Raw genomic sequence first — 23,168 nt, 5'->3', positions numbered from 1 at the left:
CTTTTTACAGGCTCAAGATTTCGCTTTTTATGATACCATAGATGACATCACATCCTTTGTTATTTTTCATATACCCTATGCAACTTTTCTTCCCTACGCATAATTTAACTTGTTGATTTTGTTAAATGAGTGACTTTGTGGAGCCTGGGATTTGGCCATGGAGTAATATACAACCCTCCTAGCGGAAAAACAAAATGGTATTGTTACAGCCACTTCCTTGTACAAATATTCATCCCATGCTGTTCGTTTCACTACTTGGTTTGTAGCTTTTGAGGACAAAAACTCTATAGCTTCTTCATTCGACAACGGCATTAGAGATATTTTCCTCTTAAATTCAACGTGCATGGCTTCGATTCACGGTCAAATATAAATTTATTATGTATATTGACTTAAAAATACTATTTCTGGATCAGATGTTGTAATTGTAATACTAGAATGTATATTTATTTTTAAATGGTGCAAGTCTATTTGACCAATTAAAGAAAATTTAAACAAAATGTAGATAGATCACATAAGTAAACACGTTTAACCATACAAAAACTTTTAGTTTCTACAAAACTAAACTTTAAAAATGTTGGTGATATCCCTTATCATTCACAAATATTCATAAATTAAGAAAAAAAAGGTTTGTATTTATTTTGGTCTGTAGAGGGCTTATTTTTAATTTTCACTTAGTATCTTAGAGCTATGTAGCTACTGTATTTAAGAGATAACAATGTAATAACGAGCGTGTATAGGTAAATCTCATTGTGTCATATTAAATAAGAAAATAAAAGGGAGTATATTTCCTTCATTAGCATTACTCCATTACTCAAAATAATCATTAGTGTTGCCAATAGGTATAGCTAGTGATAAAAATCGTATGTATCATGACCACGTGAAAAGAAATTGAAAATCAATATGGTAACACTGACCATTTGAAAAATGTTTTGGAGGAGATCAGATACAATCAGCTGCAACAAGGGAGGGAAGGAAAGAAACAAGGATATTAGCAATAATTAATACGATTACCCAACAATTTTACTCTTTGTCCAAGAAGGAATACTAAGGATAACTCCTCAACTAATTCCTAAGGTTACTCTCCGTCTTTTATGAGAAAACACGATTATTAAATCAGATTTTGAATATAATTGAATGTAGTAGGAAAGGAAGTTCACTACTCAGAAGTTAAATAATAATGATAAGAGCTAAGGAAAAGAAAATTCATTCTTCAAATTACTTATTAAAAAAACAAAAAACGCGCCTCCTAAAAAATGTAAAATACTAGGTATAAGAATAAAAAATTCATAACTATATAACTTTGAATTAATCATTTTTTTTTTTTTTTTTGGTCATATATACGTCGGTATTTATTTTTTTACTGATCACAAGTATAATAGGAAGTACACTTTAGAGCCCTATAAATATATTTTGGTTTTCTTGGTGGTTGTAAGTTGGAAAATCATATTAAAAAAAATAATAAATAATAACATTTCTCCATTATATGCATACAAAAAAATATATTAATTAATAATTTTGTCTTAAATAACTGAAAATAGCTTGGATTATGCGTTAATTCCTTCATTTTTTCAAAAAAACACATCATTTTCATACAAAAATTTCCAATTCACGTCGAAAGAACGAGTAAATATTTGTTTAAAAGCCCAAAACATAACAATAAACATAAATTATTTTCTTCAAGGTGAGATTTCAGTATGTAATTTGGAGTACACAACATTAACAAATTAATTTATTATTCTTGCACCCCAAATTAAATTTTGAATTTACAAAAAATAAATATATTAAATAATATAAGCATTTAGGTAGTTTTATTATTTTGCTGTAAGGTGCCACTCTAGATCGTTTTGTAAACAAAGTATTATTAGTAAACAGTGTTCATTCCCCATTGAATGTATATAATATTTAAATAAAACCTGTATTTGTCTTTGGAATAATAAATATAACAATTAAAACCTATTCTAACAACTACAAAGAATACATTTTCCCTTTATATCTTAATGAGTTAGTTAATTTTTACCAAATTAAAGTTAAGGAAGACCGGGGGCCATTTTAAAAAAAATGAACAATTAAGGCGTATTGCTTTTCTCGAAGTTAGACAAGGTAATGTCATGAAATTAAAAGTATCTGAATTTTTTTCCAATAGATGTTGTGGAAAAATATATTTTTTCAGTACTAGGACCATTGCCCAAGAAAGAAATTTCTCTGCTAGAATAAATATCTAATATCTATATTAATTATACCAAATTTGTCTGCCTGTCAATGCCTCAATTTGACAGTGCGCTCAATATCTTAAAACTATGTGACTAGATTATCTAAGAAATAGCATATGTAGTAAAGAGCATGTGTAGCTAAAGTTCAGTGCGTTAAATTGAAAAAGAGAAGAAAAGGGGAGTACTTATTCTCAGATTGATCTGGCTTTTAAGAAGCATATACACTACATTATACAGAAGGTCAAGGGAAACTTGGGAATGATTAAGAGAAGCTACAAAACTCGTGATCCTTCGCTTATAGTAAAGCTTTATGTCCTCCCAATTTTAATGGACGGATTTGATATCTGTAATCATTCAAGAAACTAGTCGATTAAGTTCATAGAAAAGGTGCGGGCCGGGTTTTTTTTTTCCCCTTTATTGGGAGATAACAAAAACAATGAACGGAAAATCAATAGACGTGGCCTCATCACTTTGTCTAATAGACGTGGCATTAAAGATATAATGAAGCTCCACCGAATTTTAAACAAAAAGTTAAACTTATATCCCCCACCTTGGATACTAAATAAAGGTTATTTCTTCTACGAAACGGACTCTCCACTCACAACACCATTTTCCTACCAAAACCAAAGATTGATATCTTTAAGCATAGTTTCTATTACAGATCGAATAGTCTTTAGAATACAATACCTTTTTGATTTCTGAGGGAAGTGAGGCTGACCTCAAGTTATTTTTAGTTGATTCTTTTTTTGTGTGACACCTAAATATATATTAGTTACATTTGTGGTTTACTTTATCCTTTTTTTTTTCTTTACACTGTCACGTTATTTTAAAAATATTTGTATTTTAAATGATTCACTTTTATTAAAAATGATATTTTTTATGTTATAATTAATACTAAATATAAGTAGACCTTTATAGACTTTGTTTATCGCCGCTGGTCGAAAAAAAATATTATGAAATCAATTTTTTTTGTCTGTTTTTTGATGACACATAAATCTGAGAAATGCCAGGTACTCCCTAAACGGAACTTAATTTAAAAAAAGTTTTTCCTCGTATATACTGAATGAAGATTCATTATTGTTACAATACTTTTTTTAGAATTTCTGAAGATTTTTCTATTTCTATTTCTAAAAATAGATTGATCTCATGACATGACAATAAAATACCAATTTTTGGGGGTGAGAGCCAAATTGTTTAAATTCATATATTTACTCTTCAGAATTCAGCTTGGAGACTTTAAAGTTTCATTATACTATAAATAGTAGTTTTTTCCAACTTTTCGAATAAAATTAATCTAGGAGGTTTATTTTAACATTCTGAAATTTTATATTTCAAATACTATTTTTTCGATGATAAATGAACAATAACACTAATATTTTAATTTTTGAGTTATGACAATTTGGCTCGGAACCCTCAACATAGGTTATAATTCAGATAAAAATATAATCTGTTTGTATTATATCGATTAAAGCTTCTTAAATAGATAACAAAATACGTTATAAATGCATAATAAACCACGTTGTTCATCAATCCTGGAGACTTTCTAAAACTTTTATCACATGTAATTTTTTTATCAATCTTTGATTAGTTTATATTTACTATAAAAATCATATCTATATTAATAAATCGATACCATTACGTCAAATACATATGCAAAAATAAAAATGATAGTTTACACATATTGCTTCGTGTAATAGAAATCAATCTAAAATAAAGTATTAAACAAACTAAACTAAAAAAAGTTATATATTCGCCATGTGGAGACCAGAAAATCCTATTGGTTTTCAACAGGCAAGGAGAACTCACTTTTTGAGAGTAAAAAAAAACAAACCCTGAAAGAGAGGTCCCGTAGACTATGATCAAATACAGTGGGTGACGTCTTTGAAGCTCGATACACTTATAGACTAGTGAAATTTTACAAACATAATACTCTTCAAACCAAGGTTCAACTGAAGAGATCTATATAAATGATGTGCTACCTTGCTTTTTTAGATTTTTAGGATACGTTTGTGGACGAAACAAAGAAGCAAGGCTTCTATATTGTATCAAGTCTGTATGGGAACATTCTTATTCCAAGCCAGATGTATCTAAAAATATAGAATATTGTCAGGAATTTTCTTTACAGGTAAACGCTTGAATACTTACGTTTTATTTTAGCAGAATACAAAAAAAAAAAAAAAAAAACATCCTACACGTATTTCGAGGCTGGAAGTTTTGAATAAAATAATGGAAGTCGTCAGGAATGGGATAAGGAGAGGACTGGAAGAAGTCCTTCTTCACAGAAACACTTATACGATTTCGAAGGAATATGCAAAACCTCATAAGTAATGATTAAACTCCAAACATTGATATCTATGGCACGGTATTGGAATTTTTTCTATTCTCATACAATATTAAAGGTAGCTCTTAGTGAGTTTGAATTATATCAATAATAAACAGTTTTAAATTTCATTAACTTCAACTATTGCACTGTAATATTATTTGTTTTTTGCTTCTGAGTGTTTTTATTTTTATTTTACAGGAGGATCATTTGTATAGTTTTTAGATAATTAAATTATAAGTCTTGTTCAGTGGTGTTTGTGTATAGTTATTTAATATTTATGGTTTTTTATGTTCTATTTTCTTATTTATTTGACAAGCTCTATCAGTTAAGCTAATAAACTATGAATTCTTCTAAAAATAAAACAGAAACTAATTAAGAATCACAACGAATATTTCTTAAAATTATTTTTAAAATATTAATATCAAGCCAATGGGAGGTACTGGAGTTCCTCGTCTGCAAAATTCCATGACTCACATCCTGATTTAGGAATATTCCTCGTGAGAGAGACATGGTATGCAAAAACTGCCAAGATGACACCTTTTACACAAATAAGCTGATACGGAAGAAGTTCCATTATTGTTCTTTGAAATTCCAGGAAAAACCAGACCTCCTACCAAACGAAGAGTCCTATTCAAGAGTATTACACTGTTCTTGCAGGTTCTAACATATTTATTACAATCTATGGCGACTTTTAATTGTAAGGGTAACTTTTTAACATCATTTATCCCCTTCAGAGAATACATTCTTCTTCTTTTCCAACTCATAGGGAGGACCAAACGCATTCTATGGAGCTCCCAGATTTCATTCATAGCTGCATCAAAGTTTAAGGGGACCATCTTGATGCTCCAGGGAATTACGTTATATAAGACTTTGAAGAATTAACAAGTGGAAATCTTATTTGACCATCTTTGAGTAATTCCTCTGAGTATAAATCATGATCAGTTAAAATGTTTCTTCTGATTGTAGATTTTTTTCAAAGTTGATGGGTCCTTTCAATTTCAAAAGAAGGATTTTTTTTTAAATTTTTGTAAAATAATATCCATAGTTGAGTCATTTCTAAAAGCAGGGCATGCCTCCAAATTATTACTTGAGCGGAGGCCCATATTGATTAGATCAAAGAAGTAGTTTTGTTGGCCATCATCAGTTCATTGCTTGTTACAGTTCTTTTCTATTCAACAGCAGAATTTCTTGAAAGATTCAGAACATTTTTGGTGTTAGCTTTCGCGACAATAAGAAACAGTTGGGATATTTTAGCAACTTTATAGATATGGGCCTTTTCATGGCCTCAATATAATTCTTATAAAAAAACTAATAAGTCATTACCCTTTTCTAAAATAGCATTTTAAGCTCGTTGAAGTCTTGTTCTAGCCTTATGTGTTATGAAAAGTAAGTGCTTCTTTGAAGGTTGAATCTTTTCACAAAAAAAAAAAAAAATCCTTTTGTTGACGGAAGTTCGAAGCTTGTTTCAATGATCTTTATGAATACTACTCCAATTCATTTTTATGCCCCAAATTGTAACCCTTCTATTAACTGTTCAGTTTACAACTTTAAAATCTTCTTTAGGCTTCCAGGATCCAATAGATAAAAAAATTTTTTTACTTCCATTCATAGCTAATCATTTTTTTCTTAAAACTTTGGAATTTTTTTTAGCGGTTCTTGTACTCTTGCAAATAGATGGGATTCATAATTAGCTTTTGTGGTTAAAGTTATATCATTGGCACACATATTAATGATATTTTGAAATCGCTCAAAATGGACCCTAAATTCTCTGTACATCCTGTAATCCATAAAAAATATCTTCAATTGCCAAAGTGGAGTTGAGGGGCACCTTTTTTCTAAGATGACTGGCTTATTTTTTAGTCCAAACAATTCGATCGTTGTTGTGCCGTAGTGTAACAAGAGGATTAAAAGCGCTTCGGAATAAACATTTTCACAGCTCTAATATCAAAGTCAATATAAGATAAATCAATGCCAAGTCCATTCTAGAAGACTAATTTTCTCTTCTCCACGAAATACTATCTTATCAACTGATTTTTTTAAGTTATAGTCAACAAGGTTAAACTTAATGATTTTCTGTTGTAAAGCAGTGAGACTAGGATAATCTGAATAAAATTTATGGATATGAATAATTAAATTTCCAGAGTTCCACAGTTGAAAACTTTTTTAGGTATTAAAAATGGTATGTAAAAACGAAATAAATAGATACCCCATTCGGTTCATCGTCATTATCTAACTATATTTTATCTGATTAAAGACATTAAGACTTTCGCTTTTGTAGGATAATTCTTTTAACAGAAAAGATTTTGATTTTCATTAAAAGAGTAAGACTCTTCTGATAGAACAATTTCCCTAAAAAACCCAATGAAATATTTTAGGCGAACAAATAAGACAGGTATTATTACAAGAAGAAGATACCTTTGACATAGTATCTGAAAAACAAATGATGTTAGGATTCAATGGCATCAAGTGATTTATCAGTAAATGTCAAGATCTTCTATCTTATTCATCTTTGGTATTTAGAGAACTTAGTCTCTAATTTTTTTTTAAATATATGAAGGAAAGACAAAAGGAGCAGTCCACTAATGATCAAGAAGATCCAAGCTCAGAGCTTTTTTACTGTTTCTTCAATATTAAAGAGAGAATATCAGGATTATCCGGCTTATTTCTGTTTCCTAGATAGGAAGCACGAATACGACAGTCCGGAATTGTATAAACGCCCAGATAACGGTTGGATTGTTTGTTTGGCTTTCAAGCATCGTCTTATTACTTTATTTTACCTTTTTATTGTAATTAGAAGTATTTCTAGGTACGCCATATACTTATTTTGGAGTTTGACTTGGAGACTCTTTTAATGTACAGATATTTCCTTTGGCTTCTGTATGTACATTCATCTCCAAAAGGTAACATTTTTTTCCTTATACGAATAGTCAGTTTTTGCATGTTCGACAACATCATTTTACCCGGCCATTATCAATTTTGGAAAAAATCTCTTCCTCTTTTACAATTTAGGCCTCCTTCTAAAAGTTTTAAGTCGTTTTTCCATGCAATAACGCTTCATGTGTTCAAAATTAAAGCATCTTTGATATTAGAGTCTCACTCCAGAGAAATTGAGGGTAATTAAATTTTCGTGCATTTGTAAGATTTGAAGTATAAAAGAAGGATCAGCTACGATTTCAACGATGTCGTCAATGTCTAGCTGTCTTGCCAAAGTTCCCTATAATTCATATTTTCCCTCCGCTTATCATTTTTTTTTAGGGGACACTGATGTACATTTCAATCAATTTTGCAGCAACCGGTTAACTACCTTGCCCTTATTTACTTGTTTGAATGTATTAATTAGCGTTGCAATCAATTTCTTCTTTTAATCAACATTAAACTTGTCTATATCTTTTAGTTTGAAACTGTATTTATTTTTCAAAAAGACATATCAGTAATGAAATACTTTGGATGAAACTGTCCTGGCTGGTGAGACAATTCGAAACTTGACACTCAAATTCTACAAATTACGAAAAAATACTGCAAAAGCCTTCAAAATGCTTGATGCAAAATGAAAGGATGTAAGCTTATATGAATAAATTTTTTTTGTATATATTTATATAATACCATCTCTGTATAATTGTATACATAGCTAAATGTTTAAATATCCGGAGTTCTTCAAAAGTTCAAAAGAATGCATGTTATATAAGGTCGTTACTTTCTGCTTTCTTCAAGTATTTTAGAGGGGAATAAACGATTAATCTTTATTAAGAATCTGTCAAAAAAACTTAAAATATATAACATATTAAACGTTCGAAGGCATATACGTTTTTTTTCTTTGAACTTGACAAAAAATGTATAACTACAAAGAAAGTTATATCTTTATTCTAAACTCTAGAGTTTAAAAAATCTACTATAAAATAATATTAAATTTGTATATATGTCCCCCTAATGAAAATGCATTGCCAGGGTATTTATTTCAAAAACGGAGATAGATACAGACTTTAGAGATAAAATAAAAGGTCATCATAATTCTGAGTTACGTTCCCAAGGCTACGTTTTGTTCTGAGCAGACCAGATTCCTTGACTCTGGAGGGCAAGTTTGTTTTTTTGCTAATAATTTTATTTTTATTCGTAAACAAGATCGATATTAGAGTTCCTTTATTTTTAGGGATTGTACGATCGAACACCAGACTTTCCATTGAGCTATAAAAAAGGGAGTGGAAAGATCCTTATGAGGGTAGAGATGCCACTTTTGACACCAGCAATGAAAGAAACTCCGTCGCAAGACTAACTTAAATAAGTATTTGGAGTTAATTTTTGACACTTTTGGCCCCTATAGTCCTGATGCCAACCCCTTGACTATACCTTTTTGTTTCATGTCGAGGGGAAGGCCTTCAGTGTTCGTCATCCAAGCACTAAGGCCGCCAAAGCCACTGTCAGCCAGAAAGAGGATGCATGGACAGAGGACTACGTCTGCAGTGGGTGCCAGGTATTTCATCCCCACTTGGAAGCCATCATTGCTGTTAAGGGCAGCTACATTAATGATTAATAGGTATCAGACACACATCTATTCATAGTATTTTTTTTTTTTGAAATTCTATTTTTAAATATAAAAATAATATCTTGTTTAAGTAGTTTAAAATTCAAAGTGAAGTAGTTAGTCAACTCGGTTAAATGTCACCCGAAAAATAAACATATTACTCAATAAGTCTTTGATGTCAATATTATCTAGTAGTCAAGAGAATCTCCCTCTCTTTCCCCTCCCCCCCAAAGGCCTGCCAATATTCCAGATCTGTCTCTAATTAAAAATTTCTAAGCTTTATTCAAGAGGAGCTCAATGAAAATTTGTCAGCAACGTCAGAAAATAGCTTAAAAATTCAATTTAAAAAACTTGAGGGAATGCCAAAACGAATTTAAAATTTTTAAAAGCTTAAACATATTTGGAAGTAAATGAATGCTTTTGAAAAACCAATCGCTTGTTTTGACCATTTATTTTAAGCTTTTAAAAAACTATCATCAATTTCTGCAGTTACTGTATATGTACAAGCAAACTAAATCAAAATCTTTTAAATTCCACAAATTTAATTTATGGGTGTCTAACTGCAGGAAAACTATATTTTAAATAAACTTCTAGCAATTTTTGATAGCATTATTATTTCTGGGCAGGTTAGAAATATTGGAGCAAAAGTCTATTTAAAAGACAATTAGGAATTAGTTTTATAAATACACCTTTTTCGTTGATAATTGATGAATAAAGAGCTCAACAACAACAATAGTACATTTTTATTTTTTAATGAATAAATGAACATATTAAAAAAAAACACTTTTTAAATATAAATTTTATGCAAATACCTTAGCAAATAGTTCAATGTAAGTAATTTTTTCTTTAATAGCTAAGTTATTTGTATTCAACTTGTATTTGTTCATTCGAATACAATGAATTCATATTTTAACAAAGCATCCAAAAGTGCAAAAATAATATGGCATTTTCAAAGTAAATATCGATAAAAATATTTACGGATGCATGCAGTTACGGGTAACTTGTAGAAATTCTTATAGAAAATAATTAGAGAAGCGCCTTTCCTTCTATGACGTCAAATTAGAATTGCCAGCTCCTGGGAAATTGGACCTCTTGTCAACAATTCGGTATTTTTTTTTTGATGTTCCATTAATTGTTTAATGGAAGTTGCACTGATTAAGTAAACATTATAGTATTACATTTACTCCATCTAACCTTTCTTTTGGAATCTTATGGTCAAATCCATTTACATAAAGTATATTTCTTTTTCTTGGAATCACCTGGTCGCGAACCAACACAGATTTAGTTCAAGAGAATAACTACTCTTGAGTGCGTTGTCCATAAGCTACGGCGATTCCATTGGACGTCTTGTCAACAATTAAGTAAATGTATAAAAAATGGGTTTAATGTTATTTTAAACAGGGAATTTTAGCAATAAATCAATAGTAACTTGAATCAGGGCACTATTATTATTGAATTATACTGTAATCTATATTAAAAAGCAAAGTCTGTCTTCAGGGATATGCCCAGGTAAAGTCTTTTTTGAAAGAATTATCAATTGAGAATTGAGTATGGATCTGATATTAAAAAGAAGAGGGGATTACATATATCTAATGTTGTATATTTAGTATGCAAGTTTTGTTATTGTTGGCAACCTCAATAGTGTTTTTTTTCAAGCAGTTATTAAACATCTTTCTAAGTATTGAGTATGAGTGTCCTCATGAAAAATGGAGAGTAATACTAAAGGAATTTAGGGAAAGAGTGGAGACTCAAGGCAAGGAAGGTAGGATTCAGTAGTTCTCAATTCTGATTGATTTAAAATTAGAATTTGCTACATGTTCCTCCATGAACACAGCCAGTTTGAATAAGCCGTCTCCCCCTAGTGAAAATAGAAGAATGAGGGCGACTACGTCACAAGAATAATAAAATATTATAGGTAGGTCTTAGGAACATAATCTTTTGTTTGTCTGTACGTCGACTCCAAATAAATCTGCGTATTACAAAGTACTACCGCTAGTAATTATATTTTTTTGACAAAATTAATATCTATTATATTCAATTTCCTCCTTTTTTTACCACAAAATAAAACAACCAATTGCTTGATAATATTAAGAAATATAAAATAAACATGTATCATATTTTGATACAAGTTACTGTTAAAATTATTCTCAGCATGCTCCATTTTTTTCAACAACAAGCTACAGACTGTGAAACTACCTTAAAGATGTTTTTTAACAGTTTGTTCATGCTCTATTCACCTATATAAGTGCAAAAATTAAAAAGAACACTTCACTTATAATAAATAAGAATCTATATATTAATTTGTTAATTCATAACTTTTGATTAATAACCCTAATCATTGAAGCCTAGAAAAGATCCAATTAAAAAAATATATAATCAAAATTATAGATGGAGAAATTGCCTTTCGGGAAAATTGCCAACGTTGCATTAACACATACATATTATCCCAAGTAAGAATTACGTATCAAAAGATAAAAAAGATTTTGATGCATCTTGCTGTGTTTAATGTAAAATTACGAGTTTTGTAAAGTTTGGACTTTTTTGGGGCCTTAAGGTCCTGATTTCTTTACGTCAGTTTAAACTGACAGTGGTTACATAAGGGTGCGTAGTCCTCCTCCCTTTTCATACAAAATAATGAATAAAAATTACTTCAAAAATTCCTGATTTTTCTGATATTTTTGTAGATGAATGAAAAACAAAATTAGAAATTTAATGTAATTTTTTTCTATTTTGATATCTATATTTATATATTGATAACTATATACATATTAACCTATATATATTTTTATTTTATTATTTTATGTGAAAATCCTTCATACAGAAACAATCAGGATGGAGTATGTCTATATCATCTGTGATGAACAATTCAAATAACTGTAGTTGGAGAATTATGAACATTTCGAGTAGGAGCAGAATGGGGCCATGATTTTAAAATTATTTCATATTGAATGTAACATTTCAGTCACTCATTTACATCAACTCCTTTATCTACTTTCTTCTTTTTGACCGTCGGTTCATGGATACATTTGGCTATGGGGGAGGACCTTTCCGTTTTATGAGGAAATCATCATTACCTAAGTTCTCCTCATCTTGTTCTTCATCATCAAAAATGGCTCCCTTATAATCCTCAACAAAGAAAGACGCTTGTGTCAAGAGTTGATTACTTCCTAGGTTATTTATGTTTGGATCCTCTTCGTCACCCGAATCAATATCGCTGTTGATATTATTGGCTGTTATTTGTGGCTGGATGAAGATATTACTCGCCCTTCCAAGTTCGATATCGATATCATATTCGTCGAGTTCATCAAATGTTAAAGAACCTCATACAAATTTAGTTTTTTTTTTCGAAGAGTCCATAATTATAAGAATTTTTTATTAAACACAAATGTTGTAATATATTCATAAGTAGTAGAGCTACTTTCAAGATAAATGAGAATCAATTTCATAAAAAATAAAAAAGATTAAATACATCCTACTATTATGGCCAAAAAGCTCTTTCCCACGACTTTTGTCCTGTAAAATTTCACTATGAACGTAGACATAAAAATTCAATTATGAATAAAACCCTGTACCGTCCTGTTACCAGCTTCAGCTTAAACTGACACTCGAAAACACCAATTTTTGGAGCTTATACTGTTTGAATTCAGAAAATTCATTTTTTCAAGAGACATTATATATTTTAATTAATAATTTACATGATTATTAAAAATTAACATTTATCACATTTAAAGAATCAATTGAAATTTGTATAAATAATTTTTCGTTTCCAATAACATTTGTAAATATCCATTCCACTATATTAGACTTTTTAGATCGAACAATATTATATAGCTTTTTATAATCCTAATGCCAATATTTTAAACGCTTAAATGGACTGAACAAAAATATATTTTCGAACTCTTAGTATAGAATGATAAATATTACTTTTAAAAAAGGTGGTATAAATATTTTTAAAGTAAAAATGACGTCAAATTCATATGATTCATAACATATGTCTGTAGATGAGCTAAAATGTACCAATCCATCGAATATAAAAAAGTCAAATAAACATCAGCAAATGCATATGTTTGAAACAAGAAAAAAAAATGCAAAAAAATATAAGACTTTTTAGACCAAAATATAAGATTATATTTAAATTATACACAAAAGAAATGTATTTCAAATTTGCCTCAAAAGCAAATACAATTAATTCATTTATTATTTAAAGTCTTGAGGCCTGAAAGCTGTGAGGTTTTTCTTGCATCATGCTTGAGTTGTTATGACCAGGTGCTGAGTCTTGTTGCCCACATTAATCTCTGTCAGTCTATTTGCCATCCAACTAGGGCTTCACAACATCTTTTATTACCTTTTAGTACTCCTTGGCCCTTACTCTGAGGTAGAACTGTCAAAAAGTCCTCAATGATAACCCTTTTGCATCCTCCACTTCTTGTCTTCCAGTTACTGAGCATTTGGATAATAAATCATTCACAATGTCCGTAAAATCTTTTACACAGTCATGGATGCGGAGAAGATTTGAAATTTGGTGTTTTTTTGTTTTCATTGTCGTTGTTTATTGACGTATTATAACTAATCATACAACATACGAAAGCTGTTAAATTTTGAAACAATTTCTTTTTTTATAAAGCAACATTGAATGCATGTCACAATCGTTCTTTGGAGCTCTAATTGACCCAGAAAGATTTGTCTATGCACCTTGTACACACATTAAATTATTTTCAGCTATAAATACGGTAAATTTGTTGTCAACACATGAATTAAGGCTTATTTCTTGTGGGATTCAATAATATTAAATCATTTTTTAATTTATTATACAAAATTTGTCAAATAAGTTTTTTACTATTCTGACTTACTGTACTGCTGGTACTTTTTTTTAAAGTTTTCTTTTATAAAACCATGGATACCGAAGCAAAAGTATAAGAGATCAAATACTTCTTTGTTATATAAATGAATTAGTTAAAGTGTCGATAAAAGTTAGTGTTTCCTTATAACCTAAGTCAGGTGTCCGGTAAAATAATTGGGATAGAAAGTTTGTGAACATAATTGTAAAATCGTTGTATACATTATCATTGTAAACAAAATTGTTGAAGGCAATATCGTTTTGAAGCAATTTTATACAACACAATATGATTATGAGTAATTTTATTGGAATGCAATATTATTGTGTGCAGTTTCATTGCAACTATTCAATATACAGGCAATCCAAATATTGAACGCAAAGAAAAAATTAAACTGCATCCATTTCACTGAGCATTATGGACTCCTTCTAATATTCGAGGCATTTAAACTCAGCTTCGACCGAGTTTAATTTAATCTGACTTGGGGTCCAGTAGTTCACCTGCACTACTCGTTGGCTGAGCTGCATTTTTTAATATTAGAAAGATTCGTTGATGTTCAGGGAGGCGTCGGCATAATTTTTTTAAACTGCTTTAGGACTCAGCAGTTCCCCTGCACAACCTGTGGACCAAAGTGAATTTTATAGCATATAAGAAGGGTTCCTAGGACGCTTAGAAATACAGCAGCGATGAAGTCGCAATTAACCTTTATAACCTGAGGACTGGGTGTATTTTCTGATAACAGTGGGTCCAAGATGCTAAGGGAAGCGGCTACAGTGGATTTTTTTTATCATTCAATAGTTTGGATGCTCGAACATTATATAATTGCAATGAAATTGCACACGATAATATTGTATAGCAATCAAACTACTCAAATCATATGGCTAAACTGAAATTGCTTCACGACGATATTACACAAAATTCTTGTGTCTCGTAATGATAATGTACATACATGACAATTTTACCAAACAACGATATTACACTAACAATTTTGTCCGCATCCTATTTACCAAAATCAATTTACATTGATCCCTACGTTAGCTTAAAATAATTATACAATTTTTCCACATAACCTTTTCTTTCCTTTTCCATTCTTTCCTGACACAATGTATAACGTAATATTATAGATTGTTTTTCAATAATATAATTTGAAACGTGCCCTGTCATATTCATCCTCTACATAACCAGTAAGATTATGAATGTATTATAATAATAAATTAATTATTCATACAATTTTCCCCCATTCATAGACATGAATCATAGTTCTATATTTATATATATATATTGTGTTTTTAGTCATCTTACCTGAATGCTTGTCAATGTAGTATACTGAAAAGATCGATTTATGAGGTAATTGAATTGGACGTCAACGATAGCCAAAAATAGATAACGAATCCCATTTTTTCGAATCATGGATGAAAGAGGTTTGCGGTCCTTGCTTGCAAAGTGTAGAGACAAATATATTACACCCATGAGAATATACGTACCAAGACTCATGCCTGACAAAATAAAAAAATATATAGAATTAAATGGGTTTTCAATTACTTATTTATTTTTCCTTCAAAGGATTACTTTTACAGAACCATTATTTTATTTAGAAATATGTAAGATACTACAACAGGTCAACTATAGATAGAACTCATCTTATAGTAGCATGGAACATGGTTTAAAAAAATTTATATTAGTTTGTAAGCGAAGCGGCTGAGAGAGGCTGAATTATATTATTAATTGATCTATATTTATAAAGCAACATTTATCTCTATGTTTGTCTGAATGTATGAAAAACAGTCATAGAGTAGGCTATATAAATTACTCCCTGATGTACCTATATCATATAAAAATGTAATATAGAGGGGAAAGGAGAATATGATATACAAGGACCACTGTACGAAATGAATGAAATCTCACAGTCATTTATTTAAACTCATATTAAAAAAGAAAAACAGAGAAGTACTCTATATACAATTTAAAAAAATTAATTTGGCTTTCATTGAGATTTAGTAACGGGCTAAAGTACTTCCAGACTCATCAAATGATTTCTCAAGTTGTTTTAATCATGTTCAAATTGTTGACGAGTATTTGAGATCTCTATGTATTAAACTATTTTTTTTTGTCTAAACCTATCTACCGATTTTCACCCCTATCCTGATTTATGAGCAGTACAAATATAATTTATAGAGCAAATTTCACTTCATATGAGGTAATTATTTCGATATTCACAATTTTGAAATACACATGACGTCATCATCAACAATTTATCTATAGAATCGTCAAATGAAACTGATCCAGACCAAAATCTTTCTATGGCCGAATTAGTTTGGTTCACTAAAAGTCAAACCCAACCCCAACGGTAATGACTATGTAACATAAAATATGTGTGTATTTTGTCATTTTGTTTCCTTTTTTTGTTTTGTTTCACATATCAGCAACCCGTATTTTATACAGGTCACAAGCATTACAGTGAGTATTTTAGAGCGCTTATTCCTTAAATATATTTATGTTTTCCTATTGGTTCTAATTAGAGCCATGAAATTCTGGACGCATGCGGCTTAGCTTATTTTTGTTTTGTTTCCTCTTCAAGGAATTAAGTAAAAATGAGGTTGATTATTTTTTTTTACCCTCTTTTCAACCAATCATTGATTTTATATTCCCCTCATGTGGGAATAAAAAGTTTGTGTAATTATTCCAGATATCTAGAGTTCTATGATTGAGCAATCATATTTTGCAGGTAAAGCCAATATAAAAATAATAATACTACCCTCTGTTTGTAAAATCTTTTATCCATATGTTTTTTTAGTTTATTGCCTTGCCTCCACAGATTAAATTATATTATCCAGCTTTGCTTTCTCTTATTAATTAGTAATGCACTCTATTGTTAAACAAACAAAGTAAATTCACTTAATCCCAATTATTTGGCTACTTAGTTCATCTATATAGCTTTTACAATAACAAAAAATGGTGGTTATTCACATCTGGACAATTGGTATTACAAAAATAAGTCAGAATATTCCTTTAGAATAAGGAGGCTGTATCCAGTTCTAAGTACAATATATTTTTAGATTATTAGTAGAGAAGTGAAAAAAGAGGCATCCCCGGTGAGCTTAAAAACACACCAAAAAAAATGTCAGAAAATATGGTAATTCTGAGAGCTGATATGTGTGGAATCCTATATAAAGGAGGAAATGAAGAGTCCGAGAGGCTTATATTTTATTCATTATAAACACATCACTACGATAACAATGTAAAAAGGTATTAATTAATAGAATGGTGCATTTTGTGACATTAAGAATAAATGATGACAGCTTTAGGAAAATAAATGTATAATAAATACAGTTTGCAAACCAACATGATTTGGGGTAATTGACACTCGACGCAAGAGGCTCTCTTCATATCACTTCTAATATGTAATCAAAATTTGTGGTGCGTCTCTCTCTATATATTAAAAAATTGTATCTTGGGGCTAAAGGGGTAATTTCTTCGAAAATTACATATCACAATTTAACCCTATTCGAAGAAAGGAGGAACTTTTTCATTTGTTATGTTTGATAAAATAGGGAAACTGCAAAAATTTGAGCATATTTTATACCCACAACATTTTTAAAAATCAGATGCATAATATTTTTAACTGATAAACTGAATATAAAAAGTACCATTTTTTACTCATAGCATCATATCTGGGACAGTACAAAAATATTAATATGTTTTTAAATTCTTTAGAGTGCTAAAAATAGCATATCATGTTATTTATTTCATTATTTCTATTGAAAATTGGTTAAATATCAGATGAAAAAAAAGAGAACAAATACTAATTTTTAATTTTATAGATACTGATGCATTTAATTGTATGTTTTATATAAACACAACTATGATATCTAATTAGAAATACCGCTATCATCTTAAGATGATTACTATAATTAGGATTTGAGTCTAGGTCTTACATAAAAAATATATACCTAGATAAAAAATAGTTGAATTGCATGCAATTAAATAATTAAAGAACAGATTACTAATATTGTTCAAACTCGGTCAGAGAACAAATTTTTGGTCCGTTTCGATCTTCAGTGATATTTTCTAGACCAATATTTTGACTCAGACCGATTTTTTAAAATGTTTTGTACAAAAAACATGTCATTTTTTTCTCCTGAAATGTATTTTCTTAAATAAATTGAGATAGAACGGATCCTCAAAACCTATTTTTGTAGTAGAACAGACTGGTCCAAAATAAAGCTGGATCGAACGAGTTAAAATGGACAAAAGTAAACTAAAAAATAATATTATTAGTAAGGTGGTGTCGTAGCCTGTATCTTGTGCGCACAATATAAATAAATTAAAAAAAGTGTATTCTATTTTATCCTTCAATTAAGAAAAAAATTACGGCGCCCTCTAGCTTAATGGGTTGGACAGAAAAACGTGGTTTCTTTAGAACGACTTCAATATTTTTTTATATAGAGTAATTGTCAATGAAACCTCTGTAGGCCTAATGACTCACTACTCCTTTACTTTTCTCCTGAAGGGCTCATAAGAGTTGATGGCAAACTCTTCACACAATTCGCTCCTCACAATTACTATTGTAGCCTTCAGTGTGTCTGGAGTTATCTTGTTTTCCTCTCCAAAGTACATAGTTCAAATCTGGTGAGGAAGTGGCCACATCCCTTTGGATCCCAATACAGAAAATATGGCTGAACCAGAAGTTCAACGAATAATTGCCAAACATTCCTACATTAATAATAAAATTAACATTCCACATTTACCTCTTAACCCTGTAAACCTATATTTTATATTATCATTTAGGTAGTTGTATTATTATGCCGCAAGGCTGCAAGACTCTTTGTCGTTTTGTTTACAAACTAATACAATAAAACAACCTCTATTAAAATTTGTGCTAGATAATTTTACCGAAAACCATTTAGCCTCAGGACATTCAGCCTTAAACCCATTTTTCCTCAAGGATATTTTGCCTTAACATAATAATATATGAGACTTATTCGTCATTTTTGTTATTTTTTGTTAAAATTGATGTTCCCTCTGAATTTTTTATGTGTATTACTAGAAAACGCATTAAATGGTTTTTTTTTGAAAAATGATCGAATGATGCCCCAAAATTTTAATACATACATCAAAAAAATCTCACTATGTAATGAATTCGAACCAGAGACAATATGTATTATAAAATTAGTATGATAAAAAAACAAAAACACACAGTAATTATTCGAATAGAAGAATTGCTAATCCCTTATTTGTTAGTAATCATCATTAGATATAATTAATTATTAATATTAGAAAATACTAATAGATTAATAAGCAAGCATAATATGAGGCAGGTGCATAATTCTATCATTATTTCAACAAAAAATATATATTTAATGCATTTGATTGAAATAAATATTATATATTTTGATTTAAAAAAATCAAAGGAAATATTTATTTAAACCGAAAATAAGCAATAACACCTTACAACCATCATTAATTTATATATTAAGACGAAATATTCTTGTTGGAAAATGTCCTGAGGAAAAATAGTTTAACAAAAAATTACCGGCCCCATTAAAATGGTCTCGGACTGGTATAAGATTTTGCAATAGACACCCAAGACTTCTATAATAAATATTTACCTGATGCCATTTTGATGCTGTAGTTTTCTACAAGGATGGTACAGAGCACTGCCATGGTACATAAGAGAAGTGCTATGAGTTGTCCTAGCAAAATTCCTTTCCATACAACACTGTAAATAAGATTTGCAATAAGGGTTTCATTATTATGAAAATAAAGTCAAATATAAATACAATAATAATGTAATCAAAAATATATTTCGGGGGGCTTAGTTGGAGCAGACAGGGATCTTGTCAATAAATAATAGTAAATAACATTGGACAAGTAGCGATGATCAATTATGTTCCCTTTTCAAGAATTAAACAGTAATGATGACAGCTTTGGAAAATAAAAAAATCATGTCCAGATTCCCTTTAAAAAAAAGCTGCAACCGTTTTCCAGGACATTTTAATACACTATACATATGGCTGTCAACAGATGTCTTAGTCTTATTTCAATTTCTTGTTATGAACCTTAAATACTTGTTTACACAACTTCAAACTATTTATTTGATTCTAAATTGACAGTATCTGCATTATTTTCAGCATGGATTATTTGCAAAAGTGGATCAAAACAACAACAAAATGAAGAGAAATAAAAAAGAACGAACCACATAAATATAATACCATATAATTTATGGTTAAATAATTCTTGTTTAGGAGCATGTTCTTTAAGCATAGTTAATGAGTAATGTAGTACTATGGTGGTACATGGTTGAAATGTATATTTACATACATATGTTATATATGTTTTTAAAAATATGAAGAGGAAATGTGGGAAAGATGCAGGTCTATTTGTTAATGGTTCACGAACGTACTCGGAAATACAATATACTTAGATCTACCTAATATTGTTTTTTATGCATTTAAAGATTATAAAAGTCATAAGTCCAATCCATCGATAAATAAATACACAGAGATATTGATTAGTTGTTGGCATGTTAAGGCTGTAATAGATTATAATGCTCAGTCTGCTGCGTTAAAAATCAGCTATGATAAAGAGTATAAATATAAAATTTATATGTATTACAATTCTATATATCGTATATTTTATAATATAAATTAGTGTCTTTTCGATCCATATTTATGACTGAAGACTGCAGTCCGCCCGATTCAGTCTCGGTCAGGTCCAATTAAGTCCAGCATATCAGTTTTAAAACATACAAGTTTCGGTCCTAGATGACGTCATATTTTTTTTTTATTGAGACACGAACTGATTGAGAGTTTGTGCGCGAGGCATTTCAAGCATAATTATTTTTTAGTTAACACTTAGGGAATAAATTAAATGTGAAGTAGTGTCCTATGTATGAGTACAATCCCAAGTTTTCCTTTCCGGCCCTCCTGATGGTTCTAAGAGCGATGGAAATGTCGTAAGAAAAGAGATTAATCGATTTGGTGGTGTGTTCTTCGATCTTCTTCTCTGAGCTGGAGAGGAACTCCGGGTCCCTCTTCAAATTGTGCCCTCCACCTTCTGCTTCATTATTGCTACATTGAAACCCAGGCTACTGGAACACTTCAAAATGTCAATAATCCTCGCCACCTCAACTTCAGGATCTAGGAAATCTGAGATCTCGTACTTTTTGGGTTTTTGCTCACTCGCTATGAGGAGATGACGAAATTTTTATTTAGTTTGTTTATGAACAAAGGATGGCTGAACTAGAATGTCAAAAAATAATCACTAAACCTTCCTATATTAATGATAAAGTTAACACTAGTAAACAGTCCACGTTTTGATGCCCAACTCTGTCTTTATAAAATAATCATATTTATACTAGTAATTACATAATAGTGTTGTAATTTTGGGCTAAGCCTTTTTTTTTCTGTAATGATGAAAGCTACTAATGTCCTTCTTGAAAAATACAATTTTTCAAGAAGTTAAAATGTAGAGTTTTTCTACATATAAATGCTCAAATTAATTTCTATTGTTGTTTGACATGAAATAAACCTTAAATTTACCAAACTAGAGCATTAAAATTTATGACGTTGTTTTATGTTTCCAGTATGTGTTTATTTTTGATATTTATTTAAAATTATCTGCAAGAATCATAGAAGATAAATGATAAATTATGACGTTATTGTATTTGGTCTTTAGAATATTTTATTCAGTTATATTAGCACATTCTCCCCTTTCTTTTGGTTTGCATTAAATTCTTTTAAAAAAAATGCATTTATGTACAAATATATATGTAAATATTCAAAATTAAGTATTAAACAGTTTAAACTAGACTTATACAGATAAACAATTATGTGCAATCGAATAGTCAGGAGATTAGATTAGTCAACAAAATATTCTTAAATTTAAGTATTTAATTCTAATAGTACTTGATGAGCTACTCACGAATCTTTATTGAGTTTTTTTTTCATCAAATCTTGTTTATGAGAATGTGTAATTTGAAATCAGCATATATTTTTACAATTTTACAGCTTTGAGCCCACTGCCAAGATTTAAAAAATTAAAGAGTTGCGCTTAAGAGTATTTGGTTCAAAAAGGCAGTGCTAAGCTACAATGTTGTTTTAAATGTCTTTAAGCATAAATTTATCAAGGTTAAGTGGTATATTTTTAAAACTCGGTTAGAATGAATTAATTGTATGTATAATAAAGAAATTCAAATATAAATACCCACAAAATGAAGCTTTCAAATATTATTTTATCAACCTCTTATTAATTTATTTCTTCAGTAAAACTGTATTCAAACCATTATTCTGTGAACCTTTAATAATGAAATACTTTTTCTAAATTAAACCTTCATTATTTAGCTTCAAATAATGTGAAAACAATTAAAAAAGGTTTTATTCTTTGTCAAACATGACCTTCAAAATATGGTGGTTTTGAACATTTAAAATGCATTTTCTCAAGATTGGATGAACACATTTTAAATATATGTAACAGCACATGCTGCTAAATACAATAAATGTCTTGTATTTGAGCATGTAGCTCATATATTACTAGCTTCGTAAATCCCTAGCACTTTTTAGCGTGCAAGTTTTTTCAGTAATAACTAAACACCAAAAACATTATCACTATATTTTGCTGATTATCGATTAGTTACCGATAAAAAAGCAGTTCTCTAGTTTACGTTAATTTTTCTTGTGAACCAATTCATCAAAATATAAGTTATTTATTCATATTAATAACTATATAGTTCATAGAGGAAAACTTATTCCTAGAATATTAATAAAAAGTATTAAAATATTAATACTATAATTTTTTTTTAATCTAAATAAAATCTGGATAATAGCTATTCTTACATGAACAAATTTATATTAACAATAACCACAGGTGGGAACTTAGAAACAAGTTTATATTTTTTGAGACTATATTTCAATTCAAAATAAAAGAATTGTCTAGCTGGGTCGGGGGTAGAATCCTTATGGTAGCTAAATCGCTATAAATAAAACATATTTCACTCTTGGGTATTTATAATAACATCAACTCTAGCCTATTTCAATCTAAATAGATGTTCCATAAAAAAAACTGTGTTATTTCATTATATGACATGGAGTTTTTATTATATAAAACTCCAAAATTAACATTTTTTCGCAAATTTTTTCAAAATTACATTTTTCTGAATTTTTTTAAAGAAATGAACTTTTTGGAAAAAAAATTTAAATTAAATTTCAAAGATGAACTGAAAATCATTTTTTTGAAGCAAATTCAAAAATCCCCAGGTATTCACAAAAAATTAGATTTTTTCA

The 23,168-nt window shown here is 29.5% G+C and overlaps 1 protein-coding gene across 1 annotated transcript in view; it reads right to left on the bottom strand.

Moving 5' to 3' along the window:
* LOC121121667 (solute carrier family 35 member F2-like) overlaps positions 1–23,168 on the bottom strand; it is a 221,402-nt gene that overhangs the window by 47,160 nt on the left and 151,074 nt on the right. Inside the window, exons 3-4 of the mRNA XM_040716632.2 lie at positions 19,497–19,606; positions 15,190–15,383 (exon numbers count right to left, since the gene is read on the bottom strand). Of these exons, the coding sequence (XP_040572566.2) occupies positions 15,190–15,383; positions 19,497–19,606 (304 nt within the window). The remainder of the gene's footprint in view (positions 1–15,189; positions 15,384–19,496; positions 19,607–23,168) is intronic.

This window comes from Lepeophtheirus salmonis, chromosome 7 (assembly GCF_016086655.4).
Source record: "Lepeophtheirus salmonis chromosome 7, UVic_Lsal_1.4, whole genome shotgun sequence".
Classification (NCBI taxonomy): Eukaryota; Metazoa; Arthropoda; class Copepoda; order Siphonostomatoida; family Caligidae; genus Lepeophtheirus; species Lepeophtheirus salmonis.
This window is presented reverse-complemented; position numbering and strand designations above follow the sequence as displayed.